The 12,715-nt window shown below is 43.9% G+C and overlaps 1 protein-coding gene across 10 annotated transcripts in view; it reads right to left on the reverse strand.

Moving 5' to 3' along the window:
• TNS1 (tensin 1) overlaps positions 1-12,715 on the reverse strand; it is a 461,328-nt gene that overhangs the window by 11,118 nt on the left and 437,495 nt on the right. For 6 of the 10 annotated variants that reach the window (XM_073545362.1, XM_073545370.1, XM_073545365.1 and 3 more), the window contains 9 exons: positions 11,082-11,114; positions 8,410-8,575; positions 7,276-8,180; positions 6,589-6,675; positions 6,374-6,505; positions 6,198-6,290; positions 5,561-5,638; positions 3,604-3,675; positions 3,302-3,470 (listed from right to left, as the gene is read on the reverse strand). In XM_073545362.1, coding sequence (XP_073401463.1) covers positions 3,302-3,470; positions 3,604-3,675; positions 5,561-5,638; positions 6,198-6,290; positions 6,374-6,505; positions 6,589-6,675; positions 7,276-8,180; positions 8,410-8,575; positions 11,082-11,114 — 1,735 coding nt within the window. The remainder of the gene's footprint in view (positions 1-3,301; positions 3,471-3,603; positions 3,676-5,560; positions 5,639-6,197; positions 6,291-6,373; positions 6,506-6,588; positions 6,676-7,275; positions 8,181-8,409; positions 8,576-11,081; positions 11,115-12,715) is intronic. The other 4 variants (XM_073545363.1, XM_073545371.1, XM_073545366.1 and 1 more) reach the window with 2 other exon arrangements.

A 12,715-nucleotide genomic window follows, 5' to 3' on the forward strand; every position in this document is an offset into this window, starting at 1 on the left:
GTATTATAGTAGTTATATTCTTGTACATAGGGGGCAGTATTATAGTAGTTATATTCTTGTACATAGGGGCAGTATTATAGTAGTTATATTCTTGTACATAGGAGCAGTATTATAGTAGTTATATTCTTGTACATAGGGGGCAGTATTATAGTAGTTATATTCTTGTACATGGGGGCAGTATTATAGTAGTTATATTCTTGTACATAGGAGGCAGTATTATAGTAGTTATATTCTTGTACATAGGGGCAGTATTATAGTAGTTATATTCTTGTACATAGGAGCAGTATTATAGTAGTTATATTCTTGTACATAGGGGGCAGTATTATAGTAGTTATATTCTTGTACATGGGGGAAGTATTATAGTAGTTATATTCTTGTACATAGGGGGCAGTATTATAGTAGTTATATTCTTGTACATAGGAGCAGTATTATAGTAGTTATATTCTTGTACATGGGGGCAGTATTATAGTAGTTATATTCTTGTACATAGGGGGCAGTATTATAGTAGTTATATTCTTGTACATAGGGGGAAGTATTATAGTAGTTATATTCTTGTACATAGGGGGCAGTATTATAGTAGTTATATTCTTGTACATAGGGGCAGTATTATAGTAGTTATATTATGTACATAGGGGCAGTATTATAGTAGTTATATTCTTGTACATAGGGGCAGTATTATAGTAGTTATATTCTTGTACATAGGAGCAGTATTATAGTAGTTATATTCTTGTACATAGGGGCGGCAGTATTATAGTAGTTATATTCTTGTACATAGGGGCAGTATTATAGTAGTTATATTCTTGTACATAGGAGCAGTATTATAGTAGTTATATTCTTGTACATAGGAGCAGTATTATAGTATATTCTTGTACATAGGAGGCAGTATTATAGTAGTTATATTCTTGTACATAGAAGCAGTATTATAGTAGTTATATTCTTGTACATAGGAGCAGTATTATAGTAGTTATATTCTTGTACAAAGGAGCAGTATTATAGTAGTTATATTCTTGTACATAGGGGGCAGTATTATAGTAGTTATATTCTTCTACATAGGAGCAGTATTATAGTAGTTATATTCCTGTACGTAGGTGCGGTATTACCGTAGTTATATTCTTGTGCATAGGGGCAGTATTATAGTAGTTATATTCTTGTACATAGGAGGCAGTATTATAGTAGTTATATTCTTGTACATAGGAGCAGTATTATAGTAGTTATATTCTTGTACATGGGGGCAGTATTATAGTAGTTATATTCTTGTACATAGGGGGCAGTATTATAGTAGTTATATTCTTGTACATAGGGGGCAGTATTATAGTAGTTATATTCTTGTACATAGGGGGCAGTATTATAGTAGTTATATTCTTGTACATAGGGGCAGTATTATAGTAGTTATATTATGTACATAGGGGCAGTATTATAGTAGTTATATTCTTGTACATAGGGGCAGTATTATAGTAGTTATATTCTTGTACATAGGAGCAGTATTATAGTAGTTATATTCTTGTACATAGGGGCGGCAGTATTATAGTAGTTATATTCTTGTACATAGGGGCAGTATTATAGTAGTTATATTCTTGTACATAGGAGCAGTATTATAGTAGTTATATTCTTGTACATAGGAGCAGTATTATAGTATATTCTTGTACATAGGAGGCAGTATTATAGTAGTTATATTCTTGTACATAGAAGCAGTATTATAGTAGTTATATTCTTGTACATAGGAGCAGTATTATAGTAGTTATATTCTTGTACAAAGGAGCAGTATTATAGTAGTTATATTCTTGTACATAGGGGGCAGTATTATAGTAGTTATATTCTTCTACATAGGAGCAGTATTATAGTAGTTATATTCCTGTACGTAGGTGCGGTATTACCGTAGTTATATTCTTGTGCATAGGGGCAGTATTATAGTAGTTATATTCTTGTACATAGGAGGCAGTATTATAGTAGTTATATTCTTGTACATAGGAGGCAGTATTATAGTAGTTATATTCTTGTACATAGGAGCAGTATTATAGTAGTTATATTCTTGTACATAGGAGGCAGTATTATAGTAGTTATATTCTTGTACATAGGAGCAGTATTATAGTAGTTATATTCTTGTACATAGGAGGCAGTATTATAGTAGTTATATTCTTGTACATAGGAGCAGTATTATAGTAGTTATATTCTTGTACATAGGAGCAGTATTATAGTAGTTATATTCTTGTATATAGGGGCAGTATTATAGTAGTTATATTCTTGTACATAGGGGGCAGTATTATAGTAGTTATATTCTTGAACATAGGAACAGTATTATAGTAGTTATATTCCTGTACATAGGAACAGTATTATAGTAGTTATATTCCTGTACATAGGAGCAGTATTATAGTAGTTATATTCTTGAACATAGGGGCAGTATTATAGTAGTTATATTCTTGTACATAGGGGGCAGTATTATAGTATTTAGTTTCTTTGCATTGAAATTAATGATAGTGCTTGACAATTTTATATAGTTTGATGGAAGAGTGGACAGCTTCCTTAAGTTATTTCCAGTCTATTCCATATACCTACAGGCTATGTTTTTACTTAAATGTATGTACCGTAATTGAAATTAAAAATCATTTTTGCAATTGGGTTTCATATAAAATGTTTCAATATTTTGGATTTTACAGACTTTTTTCAGTGTACATTCATATTCGATGTGGTGTATGGCCATAAATCAGCTGAGAGGGGCTTAGTTAACCATAAATAAAAGTGTTACTAACTCTCCCTGTGCTCACTGATGGATTCTCAGTTAGCTCATTCTGCAGCCAGCAGTACGCAATGCAATACACAGGCTATATATATACTTGGCACTTTTCTGTTTGGATGATATGCCATCTCTGATGCTGTGATTTGTGCTCTACAGGAATTTGTACGTGTTTATTGAGGCCTGACTCTCCTATGACATTATAGGGCACCACATGCGTGGGTTTAGGGTGCCAACCTCCGTGGTGAGGTAGGATAAGGCAGTGTGTTGTCTGGGTGAAGTATTAGCCCCTGATTAATTTCTGTGTATTAATCGTGTTAGATTTTTAAAATTATTTTAATAGTAATAATTACAGTTATATTTTTAAAATCTAACAATCTGATAAGTTCTTATATTTTGATGATTTTTTTTTATCCTATATAGAAGGCAAACGGTGGAAAATATTTAATCAAAGCCATTTGCTAAATTAATTTTTGGCCCCAAATAAAAGGATTTAAGTTGCAAAAAATGACCATCTCCTTTAAGCATTTGCTTTGTGTTCTATCAATGATATAAATGCACTTCTCTTACTTTCTCTGATTGTCGGTCAAGGTGATCCCTTGGGCTGAGACCTTAAAGTGAACAATAGTTGCGTTTGGTTGGGGGTCTGCGGACAGCGTCTCAGCAATGGTTTTGGCAATGGCCTGCGGTCCTGTGAGTGATTCCATGTCGATCGAGTTAACAAACAGCACGTTGCAGGCTGAGGAGGAGAGAGGCGTTAGTGATGGCTCTGACCCCGAGCGGCGTCCTGCTCCCATGTCCAGGGTTGGCTCCCAGCGATCATTATAAATATTACCATGTTCCCCCCCGGACCCCCGGCGTGTGGTCCTCACCTGCTCCTTGTTTCAGCAGGTCGCTGGTGTTGTTGGTGGGTGTAGCAGTTTCTCTGCTCTCATCAGAAGGATCTAAGAAGAGGGCGCAAGAAAGATCAAGTGAATGACGACGATGTGGAGAAAGGATCCAAGCGCTGGCGGCTTTCATAGGCATCAATGGGGGTCAAAGTTGTCAGGAACCCACCATGACATGCCTAATCTATATACAGTGGGGCAAAAAAGTATTTAGTCAGTCAGCAATAGTGCAAGTTCCACCACTTAAAAAGATGAGAGGCGTCTGTAATTTACATCATAGGTAGACCTCAACTATGGGAGACAAACTGAGAAAAAAAAATCCAGAAAATCACATTGTCTGTTTTTTTTTCATTTTATTTGCATATTATGGTGGAAAATAAGTATTTGGTCAGAAACAAAATTTCATCTCAATACTTTGTGATATATCCTTTGTTGGCAATGACAGAGGTCAAACGTTTTCTGTAAGTCTTCACAAGGTTGCCACACACTGTTGTTGGTATGTTGGCCCATTCCTCCATGCAGATCTCCTCTAGAACAGTGATGTTTTTGGCTTTTCGCTTGGCAACACGGACTTTCAACTCCCTCCAAAGGTTTTCTATAGGGTTGAGATCTGGAGACTGGCTAGGCCACTCAAGGACCTTGAAATGCTTCTTACGAAGCCACTCCTTCGTTGCCCTGGCGGTGTGCTTTGGATCATTGTCATGTTGAAAGACCCAGCCATGTTTCATCATCAATGCCCTTGCTGATGGAAGGCGGTTTGCACTCAAAATCTCATGATACATGGCCCCATTCATTCTTTCATGTACCCGGATCAGTCGTCCTGGCCCCTTTGCAGAGAAACAGCCCCAAAGCATGATGTTTCCACCACCATGCTTTACAGTAGGTATGGTGTTTGATGGATGCAACTCAGTATTCTTTTTCCTCCAAACACGACAAGTTGTGTTTCTACCAAACAGTTCCAGTTTGGTTTCATCAGACCATAGGACATTCTCCCAAAACTCCTCTGGATCATCCAAATGCTCTCTAGCAAACTTCAGACGGGCCCGGACATGTACAGGCTTAAGCAGTGGGACACGTCTGGCACTGCAGGATCTGAGTCCATGGTGGCATAGTGTGTTACTTATGGTAGGCCTTGTTACATTGGTCCCAGCTCTCTGCAGTTCATTCACTAGGTCCCCCCGCGTGGTTCTGGGATTTTTGCTCACCGTTCTTGTGATCATTCTGACCCCACGGGGTGGGATTTTGCGTGGAGCACCAGATCGAGGGAGATTATCAGTGGTCTTGTATGTCTTCCATTTTCTAATTATTGCTCCCACAGTTGATTTCTTCACTCCAAGCTGGTTGGCTATTGCAGATTCAGTCTTCCCAGCCTGGTGCAGGGCTACAATTTTGTTTCTGGTGTCCTTTGACAGCTCTTTGGTCTTCACCATAGTGGAGTTTGGAGTCAGACTGTTTGAGGGTGTGCACAGGTGTCTTTTTATACTGATAACAAGTTTAAACAGGTGCCATTACTACAGGTAATGAGTGGAGGAAAGAGGAGACTCTTAAAGAAGAAGTTACAGGTCTGTGAGAGCCAGAAATCTTGATTGCTTGTTTCTGACCAAATACTTATTTTCCACCATAATATGCAAATAAAAGGAAAAAAAAACAGACAATGTGATTTTCTGGATTTTTTTTCTCAGTTTGTCTCCCATAGTTGAGGTCTACCTATGATGTAAATTACAGACGCCTCTCATCTTTTTAAGTGGTGGAACTTGCACTATTGCTGACTGACTAAATACTTTTTTGCCCCACTGTACCACATGAATACAAGAATCTCAGCAACACAGGAGCCTTAATGATCCCATTCACTACAATGTAACAGACGATATGGGGACATCAAACAAAGCGCTACAATTGTATCCTGACCGCTGTGATATTCAGGGTCAGCTTGTGATTTTACCTCGGGTGGGGATGACCAGCTTACAAGGCAGCGCCAGGGGGGTGATAGAGTGCTGATACACCAGTGCGGACAGGCAGCCTGCAAAGAGAGGGCAAGGTCACCGGGAGGAGAGCGACACAACAGAGGACATCATCAGAAGAGAACGATTCCAGAACGTAAATCACCAGAGAAAGCTCAAAGCACACAATGATCAATCAGAGAATACAGGGAGAAATCACCAGTACAGCCTGCAGAATAGTGAGTGCAGCTCTGGGGTATAATAAGGGATCAGTAATGTAATGTATGTACAGAGTGACTGCACCAGCAGAATAGTGAGTGCAGCTCTGGGGTATAATACTAGATGTAACTCAGGTTCAGTAATGTAATGTATGTACACAGTGACTGCACCAGCAGAATAGTGAGTGCAGCTCTGGGGTATAATACTAGATGTAACTCAGGTTCAGTAATGTAATGTATGTACACAGTGACAGCACCAGTAGAATAGTGAGTGCAGCTCTGGAGTATAATACAGCATATTACTCAGAATCAGTTCAAGTTAAGAAATGCAATTGATTGAACTTTGTTAGCAGGATATTTCTATATGTAAGCACTGATAAGACTAAGAATTTGCACTCTTCTTTTACATGTCAGATCTTACCAAAATACGGCTCATTAGGACATCCCTTTAATTTCACCCCTCTGGGACTGGTCTCTATCAGGAAATGTCGCACCAGCTCGTTAGTGGCGTCTCCTGGGGCAGCAGAACAGTCACTTAGTACAATGTACGGCGATGTATAACAGCAGATGTAATAACATTGGGGGACGAGTATTCACCTTTCTTGCTTGGCTGGGCCGGGGTGGGAGGAGGGGTCGCAACTTTCATGGCAAGTCCGTAGGCCCCTCTGAACGAGTGGCTGTCCCGAATGATGAAGGCGCCGGGTTCTCGCTCCTTTAGTAAAGTGATTGCTGGAAGAGAGCGAATACAGCCAAGATTAGGAGATGGGATCTTGTGTGAGCTCTGATCAGGATCCACTCTAGATGACACTCACCTTGATCTCTGGAGATCTCAGGCTTGTACCAATACTTGGACGTATCTTGGACAAATTTGACTTGCGCTCGCGTTTCTGGACTCCCATCTGAAATAAAAAATTAAAAAACATTTTTATCTTGCAGGAGACTCTTCCAGATGGCGCCACCAATTTCTTCTACTGGATAAAAAGACTACATTAAATAATTTCTAACACTTAAAAGGTTTCAGGATTGGCAAACAAGGCTGCCTTCTGCCAAACACTGCACAGCCACCTACAGGATGTGTGCAGTATTGCAGCTCTGAACTGTTCACTTCTCTGGAGCCGAGCTGCAGCACTTGGCACCACCTGTACTCTGGGTGGTAATATTTTTGGATGAAGCTAACCATGTTTTTCTAATTCTGGACAACTCCCTCATAGAGATACTTTTTTTCCTAAGAAATCAGCAGTATAAATGATTTTTAGCATTTTCCTATATTACTTGATTAAGCTCCAGGATTCCGTTTTTAGTACAGAGCATCGCTCTCTCTACAGAGGTGTCAGCTACTCGCTGCTGCCACTAGAGGGCGATGTGCTGGATTGACTTTGATGATCAGTAGGACACATTCGATGATGTGTACACAGTGCCCTCTAATGGAGGCCAGCAAGAACTGCTCCAAGGAATAGGACAACCTACGAGGAGCGCCGCAGCAGAGTGTAGAGGATTACCTGGCATCGAGAACTTGGAGAAGTCCGGTAAAGTGTGGGTAAATGCCATGGTGCTGCCCCCGCTGGGGCTGGACATGCCACTCGATATGGGTGACGAAGTCTTCCCGTTCAGGGTGGAGTAATTCGGCAAGCTGTTGGACCTGTCTCCGGATGACATCCTGCGTTTTTCGGGCAGTGATGGCTGCGGCACAGGGCTTGCCTGCCGGTACAGGGTGGAGTCTGGGGAGGATGACGATGGGCTGCCAATGCTTTGGTAGTAGGCAGGAGACACTGGGAAGCTGGGGGTGGAGGGAGCCTGGTATCCGGCACTGCTCTGTCGGGACAGCGTTGGCCGTCGTTCTTCAGGGGTGGAGAACCCGTACATGGCATGCCGCTCCATACTGGGGCTTCCAGGTGTCACGGCGGCACTCCCAGTCATCACAGCCTGGTGTCGAGCCAAGCCAGGACTGCCAGGGGCTGCTGCCACGCCGCCATGTGCCACAAGAGGATGTCTGCTCATGCTTGGACTTCCAGGAGCGTTGGAGAACGTTGGGGTCACCACCCTCCGTACAAAGCCCGGACTGGGCGGGGTGTTTGTGCCCACTGTATTCGTGCCCACTGTTCGGTGAAGAGGTTGTGGGCTGCCGTGAACCACATGCCCGGCCAGTGCGCCCATTGGCATTCCAGAAAATCCATCTGTCTGCACGATGGCATGATTTGGGCTGTAGGAGTAGCCCTCGTATGAGCTGAGGGGGGTCCCAGCGAGTGGCGTCATGGCAGGGGGAGTGGACGAAGTGTTCTGGTAACTGCTTTGTGGTGACGGCTGAGACAAACTGGTGGATCTGAAACTGGAGTCTACAGATGGTTGAGCCGGACTTGGAACATGGACGCTGCCTTCTGCTGACGGGCAGCTTCTTACAGACACCCTATGGAGGACGAGAAGAAGGTGAATGGTGCAATACTGCCCTCGTGTGGACGCCGCCAACATGTCAATGATGCACAAGATTTAGGGGTCGTTAACATGGAGTCCACCAATAAGTGACGTGGCCCAGAATTGATCAAGGGGTGGCCGCTCACGTGCTCGTCTCTCCCCATCGCTACAATGGGAGATATGGGATCTGCAGAGCACGACTCATCCATGCAATCTCCCCTTACCCGTCAGTGCTGTGTATAGGGCTGCTCGTAGAGATCGGGCTCGGAGAGGTGAAGTGACCGGGGTACCCTCCATTCCTCATCAGGGTGTCCGCCTGGTAGGCCTGCGGTGCACTGGGTGACGGGGGAGCAGCCGTCCGCGCCACCGATTCCACGTAACTCCTGGGCTCTACAGAGACAGAAAAACACGTCAGTCCTGGGAATGACCCCAAGAAAGGAGAATATCCAAACTCTGCAAGCAGTCAATGAACGAAACCCCAGCGAGCAGCAGAGAGGAACCATCGCTGTGACGTCTCTGGTCCTGCAGGCTCCTCATAGTCAAGAAGCGGATTGGTTATTAATGCTGTCAAGATCTCTGCTTGCTGTCAATGGATAGGGACACTTTACATGCAGAAGCTGAAAATCCTTCCTGATCTGTTAGTTATGCTCTCACAGCTGGCGTTTGTTACACTGTATCAGTCATCAGTCGCTGCTGTGTGAAGCTCACAGAGGATGGCCGCACTGATAAATATGGTTTCAGGTGGACGTGGACCTTCCGTGGTGCAGCCACATTGTCTGAACCCCTCAGTGTGACCAATGAGCATTTATCAAAGGTTACTAGCCCTGATACACTGCAGCAAAACCACAGCTGTGACAAGCACTAAATGAGGAGATAATGAAGTGCAACACAGATTATTTCCACACACTGACAGCAAGCAGAGCTCCTGAGGACGCTGAACACATTGACATCCAAAGCATGTTACAAAGTTGCAGAAGTTTTTATCAGGACCGGACTGTGTCATGAACAAACTGGCGGCAGGTTAATAAAGCGGGGGGATATTTCCCAGACAGTTTAGGGGTCTTCTCGTGCAGAGCGGAGGTGGGCTCCTCTTTGTCAGAGGTGATGCCTTAAAATGGAGTTATGGAGGCACTGAAATAATGCAGCAAAAGCGCAACGTGTGCACACACAGCCATATTCTCACCCCAGTCCTGGCACACAAAGCGATATTGCAGGCAATCGCTTATAATGCAATTCCCTCTTAAAGTACCCCCCGCATGCCCCTGACACCCCCGGGTGGGACCACCCATGGCTCACTGGGACCCTACGTGCTGACCCTATGACTAGTAATTGGCAGTATACGGAGCCTGGATGGCAGCGCCCGGACAGTCGGCGGCTCCTATGACATTTCCCAAGGAATTAACAATAGGTTAATTGATTTCAACGTCTCTTGTGCAGGATTTTCTCACACGGACAAAGGACATGAGGGAAACCCTGCGATTACTTCATGAATAGTTAATTCTGCTTTTATCCCTGTGTTGGTCCCGTTCACGCTCCAGAAGGCGGCTTTCACTATATGGCCTACTTTTATCCCAATCAGGGATGGCGCCCCCACCTGGCAGCGCTGGCGTCACTACAGAGTATGGCCCTTTAAAAGACAGAAGTCTCCGAATCTTCATTCTAAGAGCACACTCGACAGTTTAGTCTCATAATTGGGGGTCTTCTAATTAGGGGGTCAATAGTTTAATAATCTGGACTTGAAATGCAGAATAAAAAGGTGACGACCCCGAGTCCTGTTCTGTTGTCGGGGGGTCACGATGACGGGGGGTGTAGGGGATCGTGGGAGAGGGGCACTTCTCTTTTAAATATCCTCAAGGCCCCAAAATCTCCCCTCCCCCCCCCCCCCCCATCATCCGATTCTACATTCAGATTGGATTCAGCAACTACAGAAGTGCTGCCCCCCATTACACAATGGGTGACGCAGGGGCCGGGCTCGTCCTCCGTCTGCTGCCGTCAGGAAGGCACTGGGGTCAATTGTCCAATTTGGATTTAAATAATAAAAAGGTTCAGGTTCAAATCTGACATCTTGTAGGGGGTTCAGGGACAGTTACGCGCAGATTATCTGGAGGGGTTGGTAGGGGGGCGCCAAGACTTTCAATAGTTTCCTCTTATCCAATTAGGGTATATTTCCACGGACTCTATCCGGCAGTGCTTTGGACGCGGCACGTGACTGCTCCGTCCAAAGCGCTGCCGGCTTTTAACGCGCGGTGATTCATTGAACACATGCGGAATGTTTTATTCTTGAATTATTCCGTCCATTGAAATCTACTTATTTGGGGACAATGAGTAAAATACGGGGACTGTGGAAGCTGCGGACCACCAGTACCCGGACGCGGCTCACACAAGTGACATGCGGGGATGCAGAGTGAAATGTTACATAGAAGTGAATTTTTATAATTGACTTCAATAAAAGATATTTTTTGTTACACAGCTGAAGGTTTGTTACAATGTATCGGATCAGGAAATGCTCATTGACTTCCAATGTAATGAAAGCAGCAGAGCTGATATAGGGGGGTGCCACTTACCTAGGAACAATCAAACTCACCCCCAGTATTATTTAATATACTGCGGCTTTATTTTGGCACTAGATGGCCGTATGAGGAGGTTTATTTGTTGCAATGGCGTCGGCCCTTTACGAGGGAGATAATTCCATTTTTATTAGGACGTTCGCCTTCAGACTAGCCTCGCTGACTTCCAACCTCCTCACGGAGATGATACGTTTTGTAAATAACATGCACAAACATGAAAAAAGGAAACAATGTAACACACGGGAATGAACCAGCAAGCAATGTAGCCAGTTATAGATGGATCATGGCAGCCTCTCGGGGTTAATGACGCCCCGGACACGGGCACTTACCTTCCTCGTACCCATCAATGAACGTTTCCATCTCTGGACGGATGAAGTGTTACATAAATGTAATGTAGAAGAGAAGGAAGAAAGGCAAAAGATAAGAAAAGCGCCGCTGAGCGCCAGCGCCCAAAGCCAGAGGGTCACCTGGCCGGCGACTCGCTCTTAGGTAATGGTCACATTTACTGCACAGATCAGGAAGGGGGATAATTTGTTTTTCTGCGAAAAAATTTAACCCTTCAAAGCGCAGATAAATTGACCTTATTTCCATACACTGGCTATATGAAAAAGGGGCTCATTACTTATGCAAAACATTGTCTAGTGGGTAGAGGGGTCCTGGAAAACTAAAAAGTGCAGCTCTGGTTGTAGCACCAGGAGGTCACTCATAGGGCAGAAGTCTCCAACCTGTGTTTCTACAAAACCACAACCCCCATCATATGGCTGCCAGGACACAGTGCAAGCTGTAGTTCTCCACCAGCTGAAGCCTCACAGGTTACAGACCACGGCCATTGGGGGTGCAGAGGTTTCAGGGTCTTTCATTCCAGCGCGGATCACAGTCTAGATTCCCATACAAGTCAGTAAAATGCGCAGGACTGAAACGCGCCCTGGATATATCCCACTGGGGAGTCGGAGGGGGCTGACAACACGCAGCCCTGTGAGATTGTCCAGGGTCTCTGGATGTACAGATGGTCGCCTTCACTACACTAAAAGCATTAAATAGCCAAACTCCAAGCTTCCAGAACACGGATCAGGCTTTCCATGGCCCGAAGCCAGCGACCATCATGTTTGACAATGGTCTTACACAGGACTGCTACTCCGGGTCACCAAAGTACCGAGTAGCTGCAGCTGGGACTTTATTACTGGCCCTTATCCTGCAGATTGTAGAGAAATCGGAAAAACGATAAGGTGGAGAATCTAGAGGTGAACATTGTGCAGTCTTCATAGTGGATACCAGTATATTGTCTCCACTGGGCTCCACTAAAAATGTAGGGCGGCACGATGGCTCAGTGGTTAGCACTGCAGCCTTGTGAGCCCCAATGGGGACAGCGGTGATAATGTCTGTAAAGCGCTGTGGAATTAATGGCGCTATATAAATGAGTAAAATAAATAAATGAGATCCTACAATACAGGGTACAGATCACCAGAACAAGCAGGGAATGAGAAAAGAGCTCTGTCACCAGCAGAATAGTGAGTGCAGCTCTGGGGTATAATACAGGATGTAACTCAGGATCAGTAATGTAATGTATGTACACAGTGACTGCACCAGCAGAATAGTGAGTGCAGCTCTGGAGTATAATACAGGAGGTAACTCAGGATCAGTAATGTAATGTATGTACACAGTGACTGCACCAGCAGAATAGTGAGTGCAGCTCTGGAGTATAATACAGGAGGTAACTCAGGATCAGTAATGTAATGTATGTACACAGTGACTGCACCAGCAGAATAGTGAGTGCAGCTCTGGGGTATAATACAGGATGTAACTCAGGATCAGTAATGTAATGTATGTACACAGTGACTGCACCAGCAGAATAGTGAGTGCAGCTCTGGAGTATAATACAGGAGGTAACTCAGGATCAGTAATGTAATGTATGTACTCTACACAGTGACTGCACCAGAATAGTGAGTGCAGCTCTGGAGTATAA

This window comes from Dendrobates tinctorius, unplaced genomic scaffold (assembly GCF_039654945.1).
Source record: "Dendrobates tinctorius isolate UK_male_01 unplaced genomic scaffold, ASM3965494v1 ptg000143l, whole genome shotgun sequence".
NCBI lineage: Eukaryota > Metazoa > Chordata > Amphibia > Anura > Dendrobatidae > Dendrobates > Dendrobates tinctorius.